This window comes from Heteronotia binoei, chromosome 21 (genome assembly GCF_032191835.1).
Source record: "Heteronotia binoei isolate CCM8104 ecotype False Entrance Well chromosome 21, APGP_CSIRO_Hbin_v1, whole genome shotgun sequence".
Lineage (NCBI taxonomy): Eukaryota > Metazoa > Chordata > Lepidosauria > Squamata > Gekkonidae > Heteronotia > Heteronotia binoei.
Genome location: NC_083243.1, coordinates 6,160,439 through 6,186,965, shown reverse-complemented (window position 1 = coordinate 6,186,965; position 26,527 = coordinate 6,160,439). Strand labels below are relative to the sequence as shown.

The 26,527-nt window shown below is 50.8% G+C and overlaps 1 protein-coding gene across 1 annotated transcript in view; it reads right to left on the bottom strand.

Annotated features, from left to right (window-relative positions):
• Positions 1-5,608: 5,608 nt before the first annotated feature.
• Positions 5,609-26,527, bottom strand: part of CDKL1 (cyclin dependent kinase like 1) — a 57,124-nt gene continuing 36,205 nt past the window's right edge. The window contains exons 4-9 of the mRNA XM_060261694.1: positions 21,025-21,115; positions 19,460-19,660; positions 17,087-17,169; positions 16,091-16,147; positions 11,625-11,780; positions 5,609-7,640 (exon numbers count right to left, since the gene is read on the bottom strand). Coding sequence (XP_060117677.1) covers positions 7,533-7,640; positions 11,625-11,780; positions 16,091-16,147; positions 17,087-17,169; positions 19,460-19,660; positions 21,025-21,115 — 696 coding nt within the window. The 3' untranslated portion in view covers positions 5,609-7,532. The remainder of the gene's footprint in view (positions 7,641-11,624; positions 11,781-16,090; positions 16,148-17,086; positions 17,170-19,459; positions 19,661-21,024; positions 21,116-26,527) is intronic.

Below are 26,527 nucleotides of genomic sequence, written 5' to 3'. Positions count from 1 at the left end.
GAGGGGGCTGATTCAGTAGAAGGCAGCTTCATAGGTTCACAATATGAGTGAAAAGGCCACATGTGGTTCCCGAGTCACAGTTTGGCCACCCCTGCTCTAGGGCATACGGAATCATTTTAAAAAAGTGTAAACTGTTGAAAATGAAAAGGCAGGGCCAGAGATGATGGGTGGTCTATTAACAAGGATGCCAGCTTCTAGGTGGAACTACAGAACTCAGTTCTCCTCTGGAGAAAACGGATGCTTTCAAGGGTGGTCTCTGACATTGTCTCCTCCTGAGTTCCTTGTTCCTCCCAGACTTCACCTCCAAGAGTTTCCCAATCTGGCAGCCCTATGCCCCCACCTTTTCCCTCCCCTGGGGCCAAGGAGAAGATAAAAGATATTGGATTTATGTCCCACCCTCCACTCACGAGGGCTGCTCACAATCTCCTTCCCCCACAACAGACACCCTGTGAGGTGGGTGGGGCTGAGAGAGCTCTGACAGAAACTGCCCTTTCAAGGACAGCTCTGCGAGAGCTATGGCTAACCCAAGGCCATCCCAGCAGGTGCAGGTGGAGGAGTGGGGGAATCAAACCCGGTTCTCCCAGATAAGAATCCGCGCGCTTCACCACTACACCAAACTGGCTGTGGAGGAGCTTGCAACCTTGCAGGCACCTGTGAACCAGGCTTTGGTCAGGAGGATTAAGAAAGTGAGCCAAAGCATCGCGGACAAGGCAAGTGTGAAGATTCTGAGAAGCAGCAAAAGGTATGTCTGCTCTTGGTCTGCTCGCTGCGGTTGAATGCCAGCGTCGCAAATGCAAAAGAATGCCGCCTTTCTGCTACCAACTCTCTCCTGGAGATCATTACCAAATTTGCATGCCTGTTTATAATTCGTCAGGGATTAATTAGAGGGTCCAGAGAATCCAATTTCAGAATACGTGATGGGAGGGGGAAAGAGACCTCCAAAGTCATCCTTTCCCTTTCAATTCTGCAAGAATAGTATTTTCCCTAAAAGCTTCATCTACAACTCTGCGCTAGACAGTACATCGCTTCTCAAATAGTATGCAGTCAGTATTCCCTCTAAGATGAGAGCCAATTTGGAGTAGTGGTTAAGTACACGGACTCTTAATCTGGGAGAACCGGGTTTGATTCCCCACTCCTCCACTTGCACCTGCTGGGATGGCCTTGGGTCAGCCAGAGCTCTCGCGGGAGTTGTCCTTGAAATTGCAGCTGTTTTGAGAGCCCTCTCACCCCCACCCACCTCACAGGGTGTCTGTTGTGGTGTGTGTGTGGGGGAGAAGATATATGAGAGTGTAAGCCACTCTGAGTCTCTGAGGCACACATATATTCGCCACTGTGTGACACGGAGTGTTGGACTGGATGGGCCATTGGCCTGATCCAACATGGCCTCTCATGTTCTTATGTGACACAGAGTGTTGGACTGGAAAAGCCATTGGCCTGATCCAACATGGCCTCTCATGTTATGTGACACAAAGTGTTGGACTGGATGGGCCATTGGCCTGATCCAACATGGCTTCTCTGATGTTCTTATGTGACACAGAGTGTTGGACTGGAAGGGCCATTGGCCTGATCCAACATGGCCTCTCTTATGTTCTTATGTGACACAAAGTGTTGGACTGGATGGGCCATTGGCCTGATCCAACATGGCCTCTCTTATGTTCTTATGTGACACAAAGTGTTGGACTGGATGGGCCATTGGCATGATCCAACATAGCCTCTCTTATGTGATACAGAGTGTTGGACTGGATGGGCCATTGGCCTGATCCAACATGGCTTCTCTTATGTTCTTATGAAGGGCGGAGTATAAATCTGCAGTCTTCTTCTTCAACTTAGTGTGAGCTAGGTCAGTTTTCTTGGCCACCAGCTCCCACATTTTTATCTTAGCTCAGGAAGGATGACCCCCAGAGCAAACTAATTCATGCAGGAGCTCACGACTTTAATGCCAGGAGCTCACAAAGTAGAATTTTTGCTCACAAGACTCGACCGCTTAGAGAAAGCATTGTATGCCGTCTGCAATGATCTGATCGGGCAAGCCAGTTACGTTTCTTGGGAGTGTATCCATACACCGGCTTCCTGCCTGACTCCCAGCAATCCTGCCGACATGGGCTTCTTAAACACTTCTCTTAAATAACCTCATGGTTGAGCACAGCTAGCAATCAGAGAGCAATACATGATGAACTGCAGAGAACGCCCAGCACTCAGCTCGCTTTGTAATACAAGGAAAGAACAGCAGACGGTTGTTTGCGCCAAGAAAAACCACCTGCTGTCCTTTACCAAAGACGTGGAATGGCAACAGAAAAGAGGAAAAGCGGGGTGGGTAGGAGTTGTCGCAAATCACTGCTCACTTCACATATCTGAGGAAGTAAGCAGCAAGAAGAGTTGCAGATTTATACCCCGCCCTTCTCTCTGAATCAGAGAAGCGGAGCGGCTTACAATCTCCTATATCTTCTCCCCCCAACAGACACCCTGTGAGGTGGGTGGGGCTGAGAGGGCTCTCCCAGAAGCTGCCCTTTCAATGATAACTCCTACAACAGCTACGGCTGACCCAAGGCTATTCCAGCAGGTGCAAGTGGAGGAGCGAGAAATCAAACCCGGTTCTCCAAGAGAAGAATTGCAGATTTATACCCCGCCCTTCTCTCTGAATCAAAGATGCAGAGCAGCTTACAATCTCCTATATCTTCTCCCCCCACTCACTACAGACACCCTGTGAGGTGGGTGGGGCTGAGAGAGCTTTCCCAGAAGCTGTCCTTTCAAAAACAACAAGAGCTATGGCTGACCCAAGGCCATTCCAGCAGGTGCAAGTGGAGGAGCGAGAAATCAAACCCGGTTCTCCAAGTGAATTGCAGATTTATACCCCGCCCTTCTCTCTGAATCAGAGACACAGAGCAGCTTACAATATCCTATATCTTCTCCCCCCACAACAGACACCCTGTGAGGTGGGTGGGGCTGAGAGGGCTCTCCCAACAGCTGCCCTTTCAAGGACAACTCCTACAAGAGCTATGGCTGACCCAAGGCCATTCCAGCAGCTGCAAGTGGAAGAGTGGGGAATCAAACCCAGTTCTCCCAGATAAGAGAGCTATGGCTGACTCAAGGCCATGCTAACAGGTGCAAGTGGAGGAGTGAGGAATCAAACCCGGTTCTCCCACACTTAACCACGCACACTTAACCACGACACCAGACTGGCTCTCACAAGAGCGCCTTCACTGTTGCAAATTTGTTAATATTTAAGGCGCTACCAGACTCTTGCTCTTTTCAGCCGCTGCAGATAAACTAAAACAGACTCGATCTCCATGGAACTGCAAAATTTAGTTACAGCTGATATGAACCATCTTGGAGCCACTAAAGCAGGGCGGTGCCCCAAGTTTGCTTAACGTAAGAGGCCCATAGAATAAACGTCAGATGTTTGAGAACTGGAAGACATGAACATGCAGTCTCCTATATTTTCTCCCCACACAATAGACACCCTGTGAGGTGGGTGGGCTGAGAGAGCTCTCCCAGAAGCTGCCCTTCCAAGGACAGTTCTGCAAGAGCTATGGCTGACCCAAGAACATTTCAACAAGTGCAAGTGGAAGAGTGAGGAATCAAACCCGGTTCTCCCAGATAAGAGTCCGCGCACTTAAGCAGTACACTTAATTGGAAGTAGATGGGAGAGGAAGAGGTAGAAAGAAGGCAATTCTAAGTGCATTTTCCAAGCCACCGGCTGGCTTGGCTTTGGGAGGTGATTTAAAGACACAAATGCCTTCTTCAAACCAGCCGATGGGGCAGTGGGGGCTTCAAGAGCCACACAATATGTGTGAAAGAGCCACATGCAACTCTTGAGCCACAGTTTGGCCACCCCTGCACTAAAGCGATCTGGCAAGAAGATGAAGAAGATGATATTGGATTTATATCCCGCCCCCCATTCCGAAGAGTCTAAGAGTGGCTCACAATCTCCTTTCCCTTCCTCCCCCACAACAGACACCCTGTGAGGTGGGTGGGGCTGGAGAGGGCTCTCACAGCAGCTGCCCTTTCAAGGACAACCTCTGCCAGAGCTCTGGCTGACCCAAGGCTATGCTAGCAGGTGCAAGTGGAGGAGTGGGGAATCAAACCCGGTTCTCCCAGATAAGAGTCCACGCACTTAACCACTACACCAAACTGTTTCTATTGTGGACAAATGGAAGTTTCTCCACAATGGAAACATCAGTAGGACCGGGGCTTGTTCCTTCTAAGAACGTAAGAGAAGCCATGTTGGATCAAGCCAATGGCCCATCCAGTCCAACAGTCTGTGTCACACAGTGGCCAAAAATTTATTTTTATATATATACACACACACACACTGTGGCTAATAGCCACTGATGGACCTCTGCTCCATATTTTTATCTAACCCCCTCTTGAAGCTGGCTATGCTTGTAGCCGCCGCCACCTCCTGTGGCAGTGAATTCCACATGTTAATCACCCTTTGGGTGAAGAAGTACTTCCTTCTGCCAAAATAGCATTACGAGTTGCATATTCAGCATTCAGAACACTTCATGTACATTCACTTTCAACAGCCCAGCATTCTCACTCCACTTTGGCAGGCTGGGGCTGGACAGAGGTTCGTTTGAGAAAGAAGGATGAGAAATCATCTAAATTGCTAAGGCGGGGGGGGGGGGGGGAGGCTGACTTTAAGTATGGCAGCAGGCAGACATCAGTGAAATACAGAGAGGTTTTATCCACAACACGCAAAAGAGCTTGTTCTCAGGGTTGCACACTACACACCCTTACAGAGTAGGCGGGGGGTGGGGGGGGGGGAGAAGAGAGATTTAAGGTCTGCAATTTAATTGTTCAATTAAAAATGTTTTGAAGTATTATTGTAAGCTGCCTTGAACCGCAAGGGAAAGCAGAATTGTAAATATTTTAATAAAGAATACTGCAGATTTATACCCCACCCTTCTCCCTGAATCAGAGACTCAGAGAGGCTTACAATCTCCTGTATCTTCTCCCCCCACAACAGACACCCTGTGAGGTGGGTGGGGCTGGAGAGGGCTTTCACAGCAGCTGCCCTTTCAAGGACAGAGTCTCAGAGCGGCTCACAATCTCCTTTCCCTTCCTCCCCCACAATGGACACCCTATGAGATGGGTGGGGCTGAGAGGGCTCTCACAGCAGCTGCCCTTTCAAGGACAACTCCTGCAAGAGCTATGGCTGACCCAAGGCCATGCTAGCAGGTGCAAGTGGAGAAGTGGGGAATCAAACCCGGTTCTCCTAGATAAGAGTTCTTAACCACTACACCAAACTGGCTCTATAAACGTCCTTGTTGGGGAAGGCATCCAGACAAGCCGCAGTTCCCTCTGACATTCGAATGCAAGCTCTCGGGTGACTGAAGTCGAATCCTCCCCAGAAACTGCAATTCTAAACTGGTTTAGAATCCCAGTTTAAGAACGTAGGAAGAGGCCTGCAGAATCAGACAAGGGGTCCATCTAAGTCCGAGGCTGATGTTCCCTCCAGATGTTCCGAAAAGGAGCCTTTGATGCTCAGTTGCTGGCTGACGCCCCTTCCTCTTCTTCTGTCACACTTCTGGAGTAGCTACAACTGTGGTTGCAGAGCACCTGTTGAACAGACACAAGGACCCGCATCTCTCTCAGGCTGTGAGACTTGGGGGGGCTGGGGTGGGGCATCTGTTGCCAGTCACCCCTCGAATATTTGTTTTTATTATTTATTTCAAAAATGTACATCCTGCCTCACCAGCCAAAAACCTCCATACAATATGAAGACGACGACGACGACGCTGGATTTGTGTCCCGCCCTCCGCTCCGAATCTCAGAGTGGTTCGCAATCTCCTTGACCTTCCTTCCCCACAACAGACACCCTGTGAGGAGGGTGGGGCTGAGAGAGCTCTGACAGAAACTGCCCTTTCAAGGATAGCTCTGCGAGAGCTATGGCTGACCCAAGGCCACTCCAGCAGCCGCAAGTGGAGGAGTGGGGAATCAAACCCGGTTCTCCCAGATAAGAGTCCACGCACTTCACCACTTACACCAAACTGGCTCTTGGTAGTAAAACAAGGTGGAGATGAAAAGTTATCGAAGAAGAAGAAGAAGACTGCAGATTTATACGGCGCCCTTCTCTCTGAATCAGAGACTCAGAGCAGCTTACAATCTCCTATATCTTCTCCACCCACAACAGACACTCTGTGAGGTGGGTGGGGTTGAGAGGGCTTCCACAACAGCTGCCCTTTCAAGGACAACTCCTGTGAGAGTTATGGCTGACCCAAGGCCATGCTAGCAGGGGGAAGTGGAGGAGTGGGGAATTAAACCCGGTTCGCCCAGATAAGAGTCCGCACACTTAACCACTACACCAAACTGGCTCTCTTCCTGACTGCTTCACTGATTGCCATAAAGGGGTGGGTGGATCCCAGCATCTGACAGAAGGCCTGGGACAACAGGGTAGCCCACGGGGTCTGAGTCCAGAGACAGCCACTTCACAGCTACACTGGCTAAAGGTAAGCAGGGAGAAGAAGAAGAAGAAGATATTGGATTTATATCCCGCCCTCCACTCCGAAGAGTCTTAGAGCAGCTCATAATCTCCTTTCCCTTCCTCTCCCACAACAGACACCCTGTGAGGTGGGTGGGGCTGAGAGCTCGCACAGCAGCTGCCCTTTCAAGGACAGAGTCTCAGAGCGGCTTGCAATCTCCTACATCTTCTCCCCCCACAACAGACACCCTGTGAGGTAGGTGGGGCTGGAGAGGGCTCTCCCAGCAGCAGCCCTTCCAAGGACAGAGTCTCAGAGCGGCCTACAATCTCCTTTCCCTTCCTCCCCCACAACAGACACCCTGTGAGGTGGGTGGGGCTGGAGAGGGCTCTCACAGCAGCTGCCCTTTCAAGGACAACCTCTGCCACAGCGATGGCTGACCCAAGGCCATTCCAGCAGGTGCAAGTGGAGGAGTGGGGAATCAAGCCCGGTTCTCCCAGATAAGGGAGCTCTGGCTGACCCTAGGCCATTCCAGCAGCTGCAAGTGGAGGAGTGGGGAATCAAACCTGGTTCTCCCAGATAAGAGTCCGCACGCTTAACCACTACACGAAACTGGGAGTTTGTGGCAAAGACTGGATCTGAATTATGATATTCCTTGGTCACAGCCTGTTCTCAAAAGCCTTTCATGGGCGTGGACACGCTTGAAGACCAGCCGTTCGTTGCTTCTTTCTGAAATAAACCCAAAGCTTCTTTTCCCGTGCGTTTGACACCATGGGAATAAAAACGGATTTGGCGTAGTTCCCTCCTCCCGCTACTAAGCCTCAACACGCAGCAGGGGATGCGGGTGCACCGCCCGCCCCATATCGGAGAAGAGGCCTCAGAGCTCTTGGAACCACGATTTTGACGCAGTCCCGCATTTCTGTGTCAAAGAAAAATCCCCCAAACAGATGCATTTTCCCCCAAGTCCAGGAGAAGTCCAGAGCCTTCCGACAATTCGTTTCCTTCCACGGTTCGCCTCAGGATTTGAAAACACACTATTCAGTTTCTCAAGTTCTGGTATCAGGGCTGGAGATCACGCCAAACTTTCAGCGGTGAAGAGAGCCGAGCGTCTTAGATGTTCGGGAACCGGTAGTTCTGCTTTCTCGTGCTGCAATAATACTTCTTGTTCTCCAGAGCAGGCAAAACGTTGCTGCTGGTCAGCTGAGGAAGGTACTGCAACTAAAGAAATGGAGAGACGATAATCCTTTTGTGGAATGTGCCCTTTGCCTTAGCCAATAATGCAGATTATTCAGACAACTGGAGGCAGGGCTGGGAAGAGCCCTGCTGGATCAGACCAGTGTTTCGTTTCGTCCACTCTCCTGTCTCACACAGGGCCAAACCAATTCCTCTAATGGGCCAACAACAGGGCAGAGAGGCCGAGGCCTTCCCTTGAGAAGAACATCAGAAGAGCCCTGCTGGATCAGACCAGTGAGGGTCCATTAGTTCAGCCTCCTGTCTCACACAGTAGCCAACCAGTTCCTCTGGAGGGCCAATAACAGGGCAGAGAGGCTGAGGCCTTCATAAGAGCATGAGAAGATCCCTGCTGGATCAGACCAGTGAAGGTCCATTTAGTCCAGCCTCCTGTCTCACACAGTGGCCAACCAGTTCCTCTAGAGGGCCAACAACATGGTATAGAGGCTGAGGCCTTCATAAGAACATAAGAAGAGCTCTGTTGGTTCAGACCAGTGAGGGTCCCTCTAGTCCAGTCTCCTGTCTCACACAGGGGCCAACCAATTCCTCTGGAGGGCCAGCAACAAGGCAGAGAGGCCGAGGCCTTCCCCTGAGAAGAACATCAGAAGAGCCCTGCTGGATCAGACCAGTGAGGGTCCATCTAGTCCAGTCTCCTGTCTCACACAGGGGCCAACCAGTTCCTCTGGAGGGCCAACAACAGGGCAGAGAGGCCGAGGCCTTCCCCTGAGAAGAACATCAGAAGAGCCCTGCTGGATCAGACCAGTGAGGGTCGATCTAGTCCAGCCTCCTGTCGCCCACAGTAGCCAACCAGTTCCTCTGGAGGGCCAACAACAGGGCAGAGAGGCTGAGGCCTTCATAAGAGCATGAGAAGAGCCCTGCTGGATCAGATCAGTGAGGGTCCATCTAGTCCAGCCTCCTGTCTCTCACAGTGGCCAACCAGTTCCTCTGGAGGGCCAACAACAAGGCAGAGAGGTTGAGGCTTTCCCCTGAGAAGAACATCAGAAGAGCCCTGCAGGGTCAGACCAGTGAGGGTCGATCTAGTCCAGCCTCCTGTCTCCCACAGTAGCCAACCAGTTCCTCTGGAGGGCCAACAACAGGGCAGAGAGGCCGAGGCCTTCCGCTGAGAAGAACATCAGAAGAGCCCTGCTGGATCAGACCAGTGAGGGTCGATCTAGTCCAGCCTCCTGTCTCCCACAGTAGCCAACCAGTTCCTCTGGAGGGCCAACAACAGGGCAGAGAGGCTGAGGCCTTCATAAGAGCATGAGAAGAGCCCTGCTGGATCAGATCAGTGAGGGTCCATCTAGTCCAGCCTCCTGTCTCACACAGTGGCCAACCAGTTCCTCTGGAGGGCCAACAACAAGGCAGAGAGGTTGAGGCTTTCCCCTGAGAAGAACATCAGAAGAGCCCTGCAGGGTCAGACCAGTGAGGGTCGATCTTGTCCAGCCTCCTGTCTCCCACAGTAGCCAACCAGTTCCTCTGGAGGGCCAACAACAGGGCAGAGAGGCCGAGGCCTTCCCCTGAGAAGAACCTCAGAAGAGCCCTGGTGGATCAGACCAGGGAGGGTCGATCTAGTCCAGCCTCCTGTCTCCCACAGTAGCCAACCAGTTCCTCTGGAGGGCCAACAACAGGGCAGAGAGCCTAAGGCCTTCATAAGAGCATGAGAAGAGCCCTGCAGGGTCAGACCAGTGAGGGTCCATCTAGTCCAGCCTCCCGTCTCACACAGTGGCCCCCAGCAGTTCCTCTGGAAGTTCAAAAGCAGGGCGGATAGGCTGAGGCCTTCCCCTGAGGTTGCCTCCTGGCACTAGGAGGTTTAGTGCCTCTGAATGTGGAGGTTCCCCTCAGTCGCCAGGGCTAGTCGCCACTGACAGACTTTCCCTCCATGAATCTCTCTAATCCCCTGTTAAAACTGTTTACTCCTTTCTCCATCACTACCTCCTCTGGTGGCAAATCCCACAACTTAATCACTCTCTGTGGAAAGTGGTATTTCCTTATGTCCGTCCTGGACCTCCTGCCCATCGGAAGCTTTTGCATTCTAATCTATTGGGATAGATGGGCAGCCGTGTTGGTCTGAAGCAATAAAACATGGTAGTCAAGTTGCACCTGTAAGACCAACTAAGTTTTTGTGTGCTCTAATCACACTTCCTCAGACAAAAATATGGAACGGCAAGCTGTCCTAGATACAGAGAAAGTGGGCCGTGAGCTAGCATGCACAGTCATGGAAATGTTTTTTAGCAGACTGAAAGAATCACAAGTTGGGGTCTGGTGTTTGTTAGTTAACGTCGTTAACTGGGCTGAAAACAACAAAGGGCGATTACTTCCTCAAGAGGTTAAAACATTTTCTACTTTATTTCAATGTACCTTTTTTTTTTCTAATGGAAAACTAGAACGATGTTTAAACCTCTCGAGAAACTAAGGCCCTCCGTTTAAACCCAGAACTAACAACAAAGTCTTATCTCCCTTTCTCACAATGCAAGGACTCGTGGGCATTCGATGAAATTGCTAAGCAGTCGGGTTAAAACGGATAAAAGGAAGTCCTCCTTCACCCAAAAAGGGGTTAACATGTGGAATTCACTGCCACAGGAGGTGGCGGCGGCTACAAGCATAGCCAGCTTCAAGAGGAGATTAGATAAAAATATGGATAAAATATATATATATAATTTTTGGGCCACTGTGTGACACAGAGTGTTGGACTGAATGGGCCACTGGCCTGATCCAACAAGGCTTCTCTTATGTTCTTATGTGACACAGAGTGTTGGACTGGATGGGCCATTGGCCTGATCCAACATGGCTTCTCTTATGTTCTTATGTGACACAGAGTGTTGGACTGGATGGGCAATTGGCCTGATCCAACATGGCTTCTCTTATGTTCTTATGTGACACAGAGTGTTGGACTGGATGGGCCATTGGCCTGATCCAACATGGCTTCTCTTATGTTCTTCTGGACACAGAGTGTTGGACTGGATGGGCCACTGGCCTGATCCAACAAGGCTTCTCTTATGTTCTTATGTGACGCAGAGTGTTGGACTGAATGGGCCACTGGCCTGATCCAACAAGGCTTCTCTTATGTTCTTATGTGACACAGAGTGTTGGACTGGATGGGCCATTGGCCTGATCCAACATGGCTTCTCTTATGTTCTTATGTGACACAGAGTGTTGGACTGGATGGGCAATTGGCCTGATCCAACATGGCTTCTCTTATGTTCTTATGTGACACAGAGTGTTGGACTGGATGGGCCATTGGCCTGATCCAACATGGCTTCTCTTATGTTCTTCTGGACACAGAGTGTTGGACTGGATGGGCCACTGGCCTGATCCAACAAGGCTTCTCTTATGTTCTTATGTGACGCAGAGTGTTGGACTGAATGGGCCATTGGCCTGATCCAACATGGCTTCTCTTATGTTCTTCTGGACACAGAGTGTTGGACTGGATGGGCCATTGGCCTGATCCAACATGGCTTCTCTTATGTTCTTCTGTGACACAGAGTGTTGGACTGGATGGGCCATTGGCCTGATCCAACATGGCTTCTCATATGTTCTTATGTGACGCAGAGTGTTGGACTGGATGGGCCATTAGCCTGATCCAACATGGCTTCTCTTATGTTCTTATGTGACACAGAGTGTAGGACTGGAGGGGCCATTGGCCTGAGCCAACATGGCTTCTCTTATGTTCTTATATAGTTTGTTTCTGTGAAGCTCTATGCAGTAGGCATAACAGGTGTGGATTTGCTAGCATGGGATAGTTTGGGATGGAAGCTTGGGAGCAGGGGAGATGGTGGATACATTCAGAGATTTCGGTAGGAAATACATTCACAGCATCATGGCTATTCCCAACATTAGCCCTGTAATGGCAAGGCCGTAGACACAGGTCTATGCTCAGCAGAGCAGGCTTTAAAATCAGAGCCAGGCTTTGTGAGGTGCCGCAGCAGTTGAGTCTATACGCCTCGGCGTGACACTTAAGGAGATCTTCCTTACCCCGGGAACGTGCTTCCGAGTCGGCCGGTTCGGTTTCCGTGTCATGGATTTTTCACGCTCCCTCCCGAGTTCGACGTCTCGGATGCTGTCGAAGTAAGAGTGTTGCAGCAGCTGCTCGCAGGTCAGGCGCTCAATAGGGTCCATGTGGAGGCAGCCCTGCAGGGAGGCGGGGGGAGAGATTAGGGCAGGCACAGGTACGCCGCACCCCACACGTGGACCCCAGCCAGGCAGAGAGGATTCCTAGCCGCTACTAGCGGGCTGGACGATACAACTGTCCTGTGCATTTGCATCACTTACAAATCCTCCTTACTGAGCCCCAGGGTGGGGAAGGGGCTGCGGCTCAGTGGCAGAGCATCTGCTTAGCATGCAGGAGGTCCCAGGTTCAATCCCCGGAATCCCCAGTTAATAAAGACCAGGCAGGAGGGGATGGGAAAGACCTCAGCCTGAGACCCTGGAGAGCCATGAAGTGGGGCTGTGGCTCAGTGGCAGAGCATCTGCTTGGCATGCAGGAGGTCCCAGGTTCAATCCCCGGCATCCCCAGTTAAAAGGACCAGACAGGAGGTGATGGGAAAGACCTCAGCCTGAGACCCTGGAGAGCCATGGCCATCTGACCTGAACATCAGAAGAGCCCTGCTGGCTTGGTTCGTCCAGTCCAGCCTCCTGTCTCACACAATGGCCAGCCAGTTCCTCTGGAGGGCTAACAACAGGGCAGAGGGGATGAGGCCTTCACAAGAACATCAGAAGAGCCCTGCTGGATCAGACCAGTGAGGGTCCATCTAGTCCAGCCTCCTGCCTCACACAGGGGCTAACCAGTTCCTCTGGAGGGCCAACAACAGGGCAGAGAGGCCAAGGCCTTCTCCTGATATTGAGACCATAAGAAGATCGGGCTGGTGGTCCCATCTAGTCCAGCCTCCTGTCTCACACAGTGGCCAACCAGCCCCTCTGGAGGGCCAACAAGAGGGCAGAGAGGCTGAGGCCTTTCCCTGATGTTGCCTCCTGGTTCTGAGATTCAGAGGTTTGGGGCCTCTGAATGTAAAGTGCCTGGATGGATCCATCATGCTCTGATTCAGTTAAGACAGCACCATGCGTACAGCTGAATTAGGGAAGTGGGTGAGGCTCAGTGGCAGAGCATCTGCTAGGGATGCAGAAGGCCCAGGTTCAATCCCCAGCACCTCCAGCTAAAAGGACCAGGTAGGAGGTGCTGAGAAAGACCTCTGGCCAAGCAGAGGGGCAACTGGCCACATTCTGACCCAGCAACCCATGACTAGAAACCTCTAACCGTAACAGACGTTGAAAACTCAAAAGCTTAAGGAAAGCAGGGCTTTTTTTGTAGCGGGAATTCCTTTGCATTTTTGAAGAAGAATTGCAGATTTATACCCTGTCCTTCTCTCTGAATCAGAGTCTCAGAGCAGCTTACAATCTCCTATATCTTCTCCCCTTGCAACAGACACCCTGTGAGGTTTTGATAAAGCTTTTGATAAAGTTCCTCATCAAAGGCTCCTTAGAAAACTTGAGAGTCATGGAGTAAAAGGACAGGTCCTCTTGTGGATCAAAAACTGGCTTAGTAATAGGAAGCAGAGAGTCAGTATAAATGGGCAGTCTTCGCAGTGGAGGACGGTAAGCAGTGGGGTGCCGCAGGGCTCGGTACTGGGTCCCATGCTCTTTAACTTGTTCATAAATGATTTAGAGTGGGAGTGAGCAGTGAAGTGGCCAAGTTTGCGGATGACACTAAATTGTTCAGGGTGGTGAGAACCAGAGAGGATTGTGAGGAACTCCAAAGGGATCTGTTGAGGCTGGGTGAGTGGGCGTCAACGTGGCAGATGCGGTTCAATGTGGCCAAGTGCAAAGTAATGCACATTGGGGCCAAGAATCCCAGCTACAAATACAAGTTGATGGGGTGTGAACTGGCAGAGACTGACCAAGAGAGAGATCTTGGGGTCGTGGTAGATAACTGACTGAAAATGTCAAGACAGTGTGCGTCTGCAATAAAAAAGGCCAACGCCATGCTGGGAATTATTAGGAAGGGAACTGAAAACAAATCAGCCAGTATCATAATGCCCCTGTATAAATCGATGGTGCGGTCTCATTTGGAGTACTGTGTGCAGTTCTGGTCGCCGCACCTCAAAAAGGATATTATAGCATTGGACAATCCTGTTCAGCTGCCTTATAGCAAGTCCAGAGAAGGGCAACTAGAATGATTAAAGGGCTGGAGCACTTTCCCTATGAAGAAAGGTTGAAACGCTTGGGACTCTTTAGCTTGGAGAAACGTCGACTGCGAGGTGACATGATAGAGGTTTACAAGATAATGCATGGGATGGAGAAAGTAGAGAAAGAAGTACTTTTCTCCCTTTCTCACAATACAAGAACTCGTGGGCATTCGATGAAATTGCTGAGCAGAAAGGTTAAAACGGATAAAAGGAAGTACTTCTTCACCCAAAGGGTGATTAACATGTGGAATTCACTGCCACAGGAGGTGGTGGCGGCCACAAGTATAGCCACCTTCAAGAGGGGTTTAGATAAAAATATGGAGTACAGGTCCATCAGTGGCTATTAGCCACAGTGTATGTGTGTATATAAAATTTTTTGCCACTGTGTGACACAGAGTGTTGGACTTGATGGGCCTTTGGCCTGATCCAACATGGCTTCTCTTATGTTCTTATGTGGGTGGGGTTAGAGAGCTCTCCCAGCAGTTGTCCTTTCAAGGACAACCTCTGCCAGAGCTATGGCTGCCCCAAGGCCATTCCAGCAGCTGCAAGTGGAGGAGCGGGGAATCAAACCCGGTTCTCCCAGATAAGAGTCCGCGCACTTAACCACTACACCAAACTGGCTCTCACAGGCCACACCTCCCTGATGTAGCCAATCCTCCTGGAGCTTACAGTAGGCCCTGAACTAAGAGCCCTGTAAGCTCTTGGAGGATTGGCTACACCAAGGGGGTGCGGCCTAATATGCAAAGGACCTCCTGCTACAAAAATAGCCCAGTGCAGGAGGAATAATTTGAGTTCTTTCCATACACAATTACATCAAAAAGGCAGCTGAACAGGATTGTCCAGAGTTAGCAAATGGTTAACTTAGTGGGAACAACCAGAATCGAATTGGCACGGAAGGACCGAGCCCTCGGTGGCCCTTTAATGGAGCGTTAGAGTCAAAGAATTTGGACTCGGGGTGACATGGTTAACCTTTACAAACTGAAAGCAGGATTCTGCAGGCAAAGCAAAACAGGAATGAAGTTAAAGAGCGACATCAAAGACTGGACTCTTTTGACCATTACTTTGGAATGCTGTGCGTTTTCATCAAAACCGTTCAAAGCCTTCTTGTTGTAATGGCAGCAGCCATCCCGGTTCTTTGGTTTGTTTGATGAACCAGAATAATTTAAGGGCGAGATCATGATTCCGTGATAGAGCCTCTTTTTGGCATGCCGGACTGGAGCCAACTTGGGTAGGCAATACTGACCCCGGGGGACTGAAAGTTGGGTTCAGTATCAAGTAGCTTTATGTGTCCGTGTGTTCAATTTCAATGCAAATAGGAGGAGGAGGAGAAATTGGATTTATACGCCGCCTGGAGGAGTCTCAGAGCGGCTTACAATTTCCTTTCCCTTCCCCTCCCCACAAGAGACACCCTATGAGGCAGGTGGGGCCGAGAGAACTCTAAAAGAAACTGCTCTTAGAATCCTAGAGTTGGAAGGGACCTCCAGGGTCATCTAGTCCAACCCTCTGCACAATACAGGAAACTCACAAACACCTCCCCCTAAATTCACAGGATCTTCATTGCTGTCAGATGGCCCTCTAGCCTCTGTTGAAAAACCTCCAAGGAAGGAGAGCCCACCACCTCCTGAAGAATTCTAGAATCCTAGAGGTGGAAGGGACCTCCAGGGTCATCTAGTCCAACCCCCTGCACAATACAGGAAACTCACACCTCCCCCTAAATTCACAGGATCTTCATTGCTGTCAGATGGCCATTTAGCCTCTGTTTAAAAACCTCCAAGGAAGGAGAACCCACCACCTCTCAAGGAGGAAGCCTGTTCCACTGAGGAACCGCTCTAAACTCACAAATACCTCCCCCTAAATTCACAGGATCTTCATTGCTGTCAGATGGCCATTTAGCCTCTGTTTCAAAACCTCCAAGGAAGGAGAGCCCACCACCTCTCAAGGAGGAAGCCTGTTCCACTGAGGAATCGCTCTAACGGTCAGGAAGTTCTTCCTAATGTTGAGCCGGAAACTCTTTAATTTCAACCCACTGGTTCTGGTCCTACCTTCCGGGGCCACAGAAAACAATCCCACCCCATCCTCTATACGACAGCCCTTCAAGTACCTGAAGACAGCCCTTCCTCTTGAGAGGAACAGCTCTGAGAGACCTTGTGGCTGACCCAGGGTCACATCAACAGGTGCGTGTGGAGGAGCAGTTCTCCCAGATACACCAAATCACAACACCAAACGGGAAGGATCACAATCTGATGGGGCTTTGCTCACCTTCATGAGTCCCAGGGCAGAGTAAGAAATGGTCGGGAACTTCATTTCTAGCGGCTCCTGAGGAATGAAAATATTGGCATAGCAGGGCTTTAGTTAATTTTTAAGGCAATCCAAACATAGAGCAATAACAGAACAGAATTTTAATAAACAGAACAATAAACAGAATTTTGACCCGGAGAGAACTTCAGTTTTCTGAGTTACATCTCTGAGGATGCCAGTCACAGTTGCTGGCAAAACGTCTGGTCTCACAATGCCAAGACCATGGACATATAGCCTGGAAAATCTACAACAACCAACGGACTCCGGTCGTGAAAGCTTTTGACAACATATAATGACAGAATTACGCCATGTTTTTAGAAGCAATGCTACCCAGCACAGAATCCGAAAGCTAAAAGAGCCAATCTTGACCTTCCAGAGTTGCGGATTTCATAGGTTTGGATTTTGACTCAGCTCACCTGCAGCTTTCTGTTTGGTTTCTGGTAATGCTACTCCCTCTGCACCTCAAATGTCCCTTTGAGGTCCCTGTGCTCAACTTCGTATCTCCAAACAGAACAAACAGTCTTTGTTTAAAACAAACCTTTACAAGCCTGCAGGCACTTTGGGAATCCTGACACAGCGAGGTGGGCGCAGCCGCAAAATGGCCGCCGCAAAATGGCCACCGCGGGAGACAGAGCTAGACACAAAATGGCCACCGCAAAATGGCCACCGCAGGAGACAGAGCTAGACACAAAATGGCCGCCGCCGCTCGCCTTGTGCTGTGGTGGCAGCCGCAGCCAAAACAATGTTTTTAAAAATCTGCACAGCCAATCAAACGCCCAGTGGCCAGTCAGAAGTCTTGCTGTGCCAGAGTCTCATCTGGCTCTACCACTTTCCCGAAACGCCCGGCAGGTAGTGGGAAAGGTGTCAGCAGGTACCCTGGTGCCCACGGGCACCGTGTAGGGGGTACCCCGGGTTTACAATGTGGCAGTGCAGGCTAGGCCAGGTCGAGGGGCTCACCATGCTTTCTGGGTCTGGAATCCTCACCCCGCTGAAGAACTGGTTGGTGCTGAAGACTTGCTGGTGCCTGGGAATGAGGTCCCCTTCAGGCAAGAAAGAAGAAAAAGAGAGGCTCCGTCAAAGTCGGTATCCAGCCGGCACCTTCCCCGCCCTTCATTTAAACCCACGATTGTGAGTCCTCTCCTCTGCTGCCAACGGGAACAGCCCTCTGCCTTCCTGTCGGGGACAGCCCTTCAAAGACTTCCAGAGAGCCCCCCTCAGCCTCCTCTTTCCAGACTGAACATTCCGGAATCCCTCAGCCCAGGAGTGTCAAACGCCTTTGCTATGAGGGCTGAATCTGACATAAATGAGACCTTGTCGGGCCGGGCCACGTCGGGCCGGGCCATGTGTGTACCTATTTATGATTAGGTAACAGACATAAACTTTATAAAGGACACAGACAAACACAAAGATTTAAAAAAAAAACCCTTAAAACATCCTTAAAATATTAGCACTCATCAGTCTCAAAAGTGCTTTCTTTGTATTTCTCCCATGGGGCTCAGGGAACTGGGCAAAGGAAGCTCTGGCTCTTTCCTCCCTTCTCCGGGGACCAGGAGAGGGAGGAGCCTCAGCCAACAGAAGGAAAAGAGGCGTGGCTTGGTAGCTCCGCTGTTCCCAGCAGAGCAAGCTCTCCCTCCCTCCCCAAGGGAGGACCCTCAGCCAATGGAGAAAATACAGGTTGGTCTCATAGGCGCTTTCTTTGTATTTCTCCCATGGGGCTCAGGGAACTGGGCAAAGGAAGCTCTGGCTCTTTCCTCCCTTCTCCGGAGGACCGGGAGAGGAAGGAGCCGCAGCCAATAGAAGGAAGAGAGGCGTGGCTCGATAGCTCCGCTGTTCCTGGCAAAGCAAGCTCTCCCTCCCCCCCTTCCTCCCCAAGGGAGGAGCCTCAGCCAATGGAGAAAATACAGGTTTTGCTCTGTAACTCCTGCGCGATTGAGCAAGCCTGGCAAGGCAAGAAGGAAAGACGAGAGAGGGAAAGGAAGCAGATAACAGCCAGTTGCTCACGGGCCTGACAGGAGCCTTCTGGAGGCCTGATTCGGCCCCCGGGCTGCATGTTTGACACCCCTGCCTCAGCCCTTCCTCAGAGGACTTTCCTCATCGTTTTAAGAATTATTTCGCCTAGCAATACATAGTCCCTAAACCCAGCTGTTTTAGTTTTGCCACAAAGCACTGCCTGCTGGTTCTTCTCTATGACACAAAAGCTGCCTTGGGCTGTCTTAGCGGAGGCGGCATCTGTGACCCACCAATGCCCACAAAGCCCCGTGGCCTACACTGTGGGGCCAAACTCCAGAGGCCCAGTCTCCAGTGGAAGCCCTCTGGAGAAAATGGCTGCTTCGACCCTGCAGAGCCCCTCCCCTCCCCTTCCCAAACCCTGCCTCTCCAAGGCTCCACCTCCAAATCTCCAGGAGATTCCCAACCCAGAGATGGCAACCTTACCCTTTCCCTTTGAGCAGGAGCACACAGGAACGCAGTTTCAGCTGGCTTGGCATCAGGGGGTGTGGCCTAATATGCAAATGTGATCCTGCTGGGCTTTTTCTATCAAAAAAGCTATGCGTGAAACAATGGTGCTGCAGGAAGTGTGGCCTAATATGGCAATGAGTTCCAGATGGACTTTTTTCTATCCAAAAAGCCATGTGTGAAACAATGGCGCTGTCGGGGGTGTGGCCTAATATGCAAATAAGTTCCTGCTGGGCTTTTTTCTATAAAAAAGACATGCATGAAACTGGCACTGTTGGGGGTGTGGCCTAACAGGCAAATGAGTTCCTGCTGGGCTTCTCCTATCAAAAAAGCCATGCGTGAAACAATGCCGCTGTCAGGGGGTGTGGCATAATATGCAAATGAGTTCCTGCTGGGCCTTTTCTATAAAAAAAAAGCTATGTGTGAAACAATGGTGCTGTGGGGTGTGTGGCCTGATATGCAAATGAGTTCCGGATGGGCTTTTCCCACAAAAAAGACATGCATGAAACAATGGTGCTGTCAGGGGGTGTGGCCTAATATACAAATGAGTTCCTGCTGGGCTTTTTTCTATCAAAAAAGACATGCATGAAACAGTGGCGCTGTCAGGGGGTGTGGCCTAACAAGCAAATGAGATCCTGCTGGGCCTTCTCTACCCAAAAAGCCATGCGCGAAACAATGGCACTGTCAGGGTGTGTGGCCTAATATGCAAATGAGTTCCTGCTGGGCTTCTCTATGAAAAACGGCATGTGTGAAACAATGGTGCTCTCAGGGGTGTGTGGCCTAATATGCAAATTAGTTCCTGCTGCGCCTTTTCTACCAAAAAGCCCTGTCCTTTCCCCAGTATTTCTGAGTAGCCACATGGACAGGCAAACTTACCCAATGTCCTTCTGATCAGGTAAAGCTGATCCACGTCGGATTTCCCAGGCCACAGAGGGATGCCGGACAACAACTCAGCAAAGACGCAACCGATGGCCCAGACGTCCACAGGTGGGCCGTACTGGGTGTCGCCCACGAGGAGCTCTGGAGAACGGTACCATCTGGTAGCCACGTAATCCGTGTAATAGTCACTGGGCCCGGCTGGGAGGAGGTTGGGAAAGGAACACAGAAAGAGAAGGGGAGATCAGGAGTGCCAACCGAATCATCTCATTAACCCAACCTCAGCACGGAGAGGCAGCACTTGCCACTGCAAGGCATGTCCCGATAACATCTAGACTACTGCAATGTGCACCACATCGGGCTTCCCTTGAAGACGGTATGGAGGCTACAGCTGGTACAGAATGCTGCTGGACTAGGAAATTCCCAGAAATTTGGGGAGTGGAGCCTTGGAGCAGGTGGGTTTGGGGAAGGGTGGGACCTCATTGATGTATAATGCCATAAAGTCCACCCCGCCCTTCGCTACCCAAAGGAGTCTCAGAGCAGCTTACAGTTTCCTTTTCCTTCCCCTCCTCCACAACAGACACCCTGTGAGGTACGTGGGGCTCTGGGGGGGGAGGAGGAAGAGATTGGATTTATACCCCACCCATCGCTACCCAAAGTCTCAGAGTGGCTTACAAATCTCCTTTCCCTTCCCCTCAACAGACACCCTATAGTATGGGGTAGGTGGGGCTGAGATAGCTCTCACAGAAACTGCTCGAGAGGCACACCTCTGTGGCAACTTGTGGCTGACTCAAGATCACATCAGCAGCTGCAAGTGGAGGAGTGGGGAATCAAACACGGTTCTCCCAGATAAGAGTCCAGGCACTTAACCACTACACCAAACTGGCTCTACACCAAACCACTACACCAAAAAAAGCCGCCCTGAGCCACCTGGTGGGAAGGGCGGGATACAAATTACAAATAAACTAAACTAAAACTAAACTCTCACAGAAGCTGCCCTTTCAAGGACAATGTGAGGGCTATGGCTGACCCAAGGCCGTTCCAGCAGCTGCAAGTAGAGGAGTGGGGAATCAAACCCGGTTCTCCCAGATAAGAGAGTTATGGCTGACCCAAGGCCATTCCAGCAGCTGCAAGTGGAGGAGTGGGGAATCCAACCCGGTTCTCCCAGATAAGAGAGCTCTGGTTGACCCAAGGCCATTCCAGCAGCTGCAAGTGGAGGAGTGGGGAATCAAACCCGGTTCTCCCAGATAAGAGAGCTCTGGCTGACCCAAGGCCATTCCAGCAGGTGCAAGTGGAGGAGTGGGGAATCCAACCCGGTTCTTCCAGATAAGAGAGCTCTGGCTGACCCAAGGCCATTCCAGCAGCTGCAAGTGGAGGAGTGGGGAATCAAACCCGGTTCTCCCAGATAAGAGAGCTCTGGCTGACCCAAGACCATTTCAGCAGGTGCAAGTGGAGGAGTGGGGAATCAAACCCGGTTCTCCCAGATAAAAGTCTGCACACTTAACCACTACACAACCACAATGATAACTCCTAGCCTACACACCACAGACATTCCCAATACTTACTTAGGATCCGGGCAAATCCAAAATCACAGAGTTTAATGACAAAGTACTTGGTTATCAGGATGTTCTCCGGCTTCACATCTCTGTGTATGCACTAGACACAAAGGAAAGAGGTATCGGTGGGCTGAGCAAACAAAAATGATTTTATTTATGTCAGGAAGGGCAAGAAATGTAGCCTGTATACTGGAGCTGAGCCCCAGGACCATTTTTATTTCATTAGAAAAGTTAAAAAAAAAAACATATGTAAGCGACAAGGGAATCTCCCCTCTCTATATAGTAATTTCTCTAATTATAACCATACACGTTTCTCAAATCCAGTCCAATATTTTCACTTTTTAAGCAATTGTTGTAGGAAATCCTTGTTCCAGAATATATAAAAGGCAGTCAATAGGGCACAAAAATGTGCTGTATTTGTGTTTTTTAAAAGAGAAGAACATCAGAAAAGCCCTGCTGGATCAGACCAGGGAGGGTCCATCTAGTCCAGCATCCTGTCTCACATGGTGGCCAGCCAGTTCCTCTGGAGGGACAACAACAGGGCAGGGAGGCCGAGGCCTTCATAAGAAGAGCCCTGCTGGATCAGACCAGGGAGGGTCATCTAGTCCAGCCTCCTGTCTCACACAGTGGCCCCCAATCCAGTTCCTCTGGAGGGCCAACAGCAGAGCAGAGAGGCTGAGGCCTTCATAAGAACATCAGAAGAGCCCTGCTGGATCAGATCAGTGGTCCATCTAGTCCATCATCCTTCTGTCTCATACAGTGGCCAACCAGTTCCTCTGGAGGGCCAACAACAGGACAGAGAGGCTGAGGCCTTCATAAGAACATCAGAAGAGCCCCACTGGATCAGAGCAGTGGTCCATCTAGTCCAGCCTCCTCTCTCACACAGTGGACAGCCAGTTCCTCTGGAGGGCCAACAACAGGGCAGAGAGGCTGAAATCTTCATAAGAACATCAGAAGAGCCCTGCTGGATCAGACCAGGGAGGGTCCATCCAGTCCAGCCTCCTGTCTCACACAGTCCAGCCAGTTCCTCTAGAGGGCCAACAACAGGGCACAGAGGCCGAGGCCTTCCCCTGATGTTGCCTCCTGACTCAGAGATTGGCTGTCTTTGAACATGGAGACTCAGCATGGAGATTTCGTCCATCATCATCACGAGCCACAGCTTTCAAAACCAGATCAAAGGCTATTCACCATGAAGGCCAAAAGAAGCCTCTTGTGTGTAGAGACGGCATGGGGAGGGGGAGGGGGAGGGGGGAAATAAAACGCAGCAGGGTTTCCCCCTCTGCTCCCTGCTACAGGAATATCTTGGGCCACCGCGTGGAACTGGATATTGGACGACACAGTCCTTCGATCTGGTCCAATTAGCGGCTAAACATTAAACTCCGAACTTGGCAATCACAATAACTCCTTCCGCTTGTGTCGGATTCTGACCACCCCCTTCAGAGAACTTCCTCCCTCGTTACGAGGGAGGTTGAATTTCCATCTTGTTTCACTTTTGGCTTCAAACCTCTCTTTCCTGTAACCAAAGATGTAAGCTGCAGCTCTCTGGGAAAAGAACAAGACGCCGGCTCACGAGGCGTCGGGAGCTTGCTTTCCGATGCAGGCTTCTTTAAAACTAATCTTACAGCCTCCGTATCTGTTTTTTTAACTTTATTTTACGAAACTTATATCCCACCTTTCTGCCCCTGTAAGAGCCACCAAAGAGGCTAACAAATTACAACATACATAATAAAAACCACATTTGTTTTTTTTAAAAAAAAAACAACCCTCCACATTCATAGGTACTAATTCTCTGAATCCCAGAGCAAAGAGGCAACATCAGAGGAACGCCTCAGCCTCTCTGCCTTGTTGCTGGCCCTCCAGAGGAAGTGGCTGAGAGCCAAGTTGCTGGATTAGATGGACCCTCACTGGTCTACTCCAGCAGGGCAATTCTGATGTTCTCATAATGTCCTTGCCCTCTCTGCCCTGTTGTTGGCCCTCCATAGGAACTGGCTGCCCACTGTGGGAGACAGGAGGCTGGACTAGATGGACCTTCACTGGTCTGATCTGGCAGGGATCTTCTGATGTTCTTATGAAGGCCTCTGCCCCTCTGCCCTGTTGTTGGCCCTCTAGAGGAACTGGCTGCCCACTGTGTGAGAGAGGAAGCTGAACTAGATGGACCCTCATTGGACTGATCCAGCTGGGCTCTTCTGATGTTCCTATGAAGGCCTCGGACTCTCAGCCCTGTTGTTGGCCCTCCAGAGGAACTGGCTGCCCACTATGTGAGAGAAGAAGCTGGACTAGATGGACCCTCACTGGTCTGATCCAGCTGCGCTCTTCTGATGTTCCTATGAAGGCCTCAGCCTCTCTGCCCTGTTGTTGCCCTTCCAGAGGAACTGGTTGGCCACTGTGTGAGAGAGAAGGCTGGACTAGATGGACCCTCGCTGGTCTGATCCAGCAGAGCCCTTCTGATGTTCTTATGAAGGCCTTGGCTTCTGTGTCCTGTTGTTGCCCCTCCAGAGGAACTGGTTGTCCACTGTGTGAGACAGGATGATGGACTAGATGGACCCTCACTGGTCTGATCCAGCAGGGCCCTTCTGATGTTCTTATGAAGGCCTCTCTGTTGTTGGACCTCCAGAGGAACTGGTTGGCCAGTGTGTGAGACAGAAGGCTGTGTGAGACAGAAGGCTGGACTAGATGGACCCTCACTGGTCTGCTCCAGCAGGGCTCTTCCAATGTTTTTGTGAAGGCCTCGGCCTCTCTGCCCTGTTGTTGGACCTCCAGAGGAACTGGCTGGCCACTGTGTGAGACAGGATGCTGGACTAGATGGACCCTCACTGGTCTGATCCAGCAGGGCCCTTCTGATGTTCTTATGAAGGCCTCTCTGCCCTGTTGTTGGCCCTCCAGAGGAACTGGTTGGCCACTGTGTGAGACAGCAGGCTGGACTAGAGGGACCCTCACTGGTCTGCTCCAGCAGGGCTCTTCCAATGTTCTTATGAAGGCCTCAGCCTCTCTGCCCTGTTCTTGGTCCTCCAAAGAAACTCTTTGGCTGCTGTGTAAGATGAGATACTTGACTAGATAGACCACTGGTCTGATCCTGCAGGGCTCTTCTTATGTTCTTATCAAACCAAGCGAAAAAAAGCACAGGTTTAAATCTAGGCCAAGCTGGAACGCTCTTTCCCTTAGGAGAGGAGAGGATGGCACACGCCTAATCCTTAGGTGATGCTTTCCTAGCTAAATCTTGCTTGGGTTTTCTATTGACCCTGGAGTAATTTAAGCCTACTGTGACGTAGATGCCATGGCTCAGAGCACAGATAAGGAGGGAAAGTGCGGGAAACTTAAGACCAAGTGCTAGATTTGAGTCCAAGAGCACCCGGGAGACTAATGAGATTTTTTCACTTGGTGTCTCCTTATGTCGAACTTGAAGCTGGAACCGGAGACGGCTCTTCACGGCTCCCTCCCTCTCCTCAAGGGAGATCAGGAAAGGCATTCTTGGGCATTCTTCTCAGCTTTCCAAAGTGGTCTTGCACACCAACGTGCGTGCAAAATGAACGCTGGCTCCAATGACCACATAAGTGGCTCATCTAGATCTTATGAAGGTATTGCCTAATAAGAGCGCAAGAAGAGCCCTGATGGATCAGACTACTCGTCCAGCTAGTCTAGCATCCTGTCTCACACAGGGACCAACTAGTTTCCGTTGAAGGCAGCAACAGGGTAGAGAGGCAAAGGCCTTCCTAAGAACATCAGAAGAGCCCTGCTGGATCAGACCAGGGGCTGTGAGACCAGTCCAGCCTCCTGTCTCACACAGTTGCCAGCCAGTTCCTCTGGAGGGCCAGCAACAGGGCAGAAAGACCAAGGCCTTCAGAAGAACATCAGAAGAGCCCTGCTGGATCAGACCAGGGAGGGTCCATCTAGTCCAGCCTCCTGTCTCACACAGAGGCCAACCAGTTCCTCTCGAGGTCCAACAACAGAGCAGAGAGGCCAAGGCCTTCATAAGAACATCAGGAGAGCCCTGCTGGATCAGACCAGTGAGAGTCCATCTAGTCCAGCCTCCTGTCTCACACAGTGGCCAACCAGTTCCTCTGGAGGTCCTACAAGAGAGCAGAGAGGCCAAGGCCTTCATTAGACCATCAGAAGAGCCCTGCTAGATCAGACCATTGAGGGTCCATCTAGTCCAGCATCCTGTCTCCCACAGTGGCCAGCCAGTTCTTCTGGGGGACCAAGAAAAGGGCGGAGAGGCCGAGGCCTTCATAAGGACATCAGAAGGGCCCTGCTGGATCAGACCAGTGAGGGTTCATCCAGTCCAGCATCCTGCCTCACACAGTGGCCAACCAGTTCCTCTGGAGGTCCAACAACAGGGCACAGAGGTTGAGGCCTTCATAAGAACATCAGAAGAGCCCTGCTGGATCAGACCAGTGAGGGCCCATCTAGTCTCCACCTTTTTTCTCCACCTTCTAAGTTTTCAGAGGTTTACAAGATTATACATGGGATAGAGAAGAACGAGAAAGAAGTACTTTTCTCCCTTTCTCACAATACGAGAACTCGTGGGCATTCAATGAAATTGCTGAGCAGTCGGGTTAGAATGAATACAAGGAAGTACTTCTTCATCCAAAGGGTGATTAACACATGGAATTCACTGCCACAGGAGGTGGTGGTGTCTACAAGCACAGCCAGCTTCAAGAGGGGATTGAATAAGTATATGGAGCAGAGGTCCATCAGTGGCTATTAGCCACAGCATATTCTTGGAACTCTCTGTCTGAGGCTTTGATGCTCTGTATTCTTGGTGGGGGGACACAGTGGGAGGACTTCAAGTGTCCTGGCTCCACTGGTAGGCCTCTTGATGGCTTTTTTTGGCCACTGTGTGACACAGAGTGTTGGACTGGGTGGGCCACTGGCCTGATCCAACATGGCTTCTCTTATGTTCTTATGTTCGGGGCAGTGATGCTCTGTATTCCTGGTGCTTGGGGGTGGCAAAATGGGAAAGCTTCTAGTGTCCTGGCCCCACTGGTGGACCTCCTGATGGCACCTGAGGTTTTTTGGCCACTGTGTGACACAGAGTGTTGGACTGGATGGGCCACTGCCCTGCTCCAACATGGCTTCCCTTATGTTCTTATGTTCAGGCATTACAAAGACAGCTACTTAACTGTTCTGGAGATTGGTGAGGAGAAAGTCTGTCCTTGGATAGCCCAGGAAAGCCCAGTCTCGTCACATCTCAGAAGCTACGCAGGGTCGACTCTGGTTAGCACTTGGATGGGAGACCTCCAAGGAACACCAGCAGTCGGGGGGACAGAGGCAGGCTCTATGCAGCCACCTCTCTGAGTATCCTTCCCACCCCCAGTAGGGGTCAGTCACCAGAAGTTGCCAAGACTTCCAGGTGCGCGCACACAAAAAGAAACGCCAAAAGTATCTTGAACACACCCAGAATCCTCTCAACCATGCAAGAGTCCTTTGGCAGACAAACAAAGAGAAAAAGGAACCACTAAGTAGATTTCCAACAACAAAGTGAGAGGGGGAATCTATAGCAGGGGTCCTGATG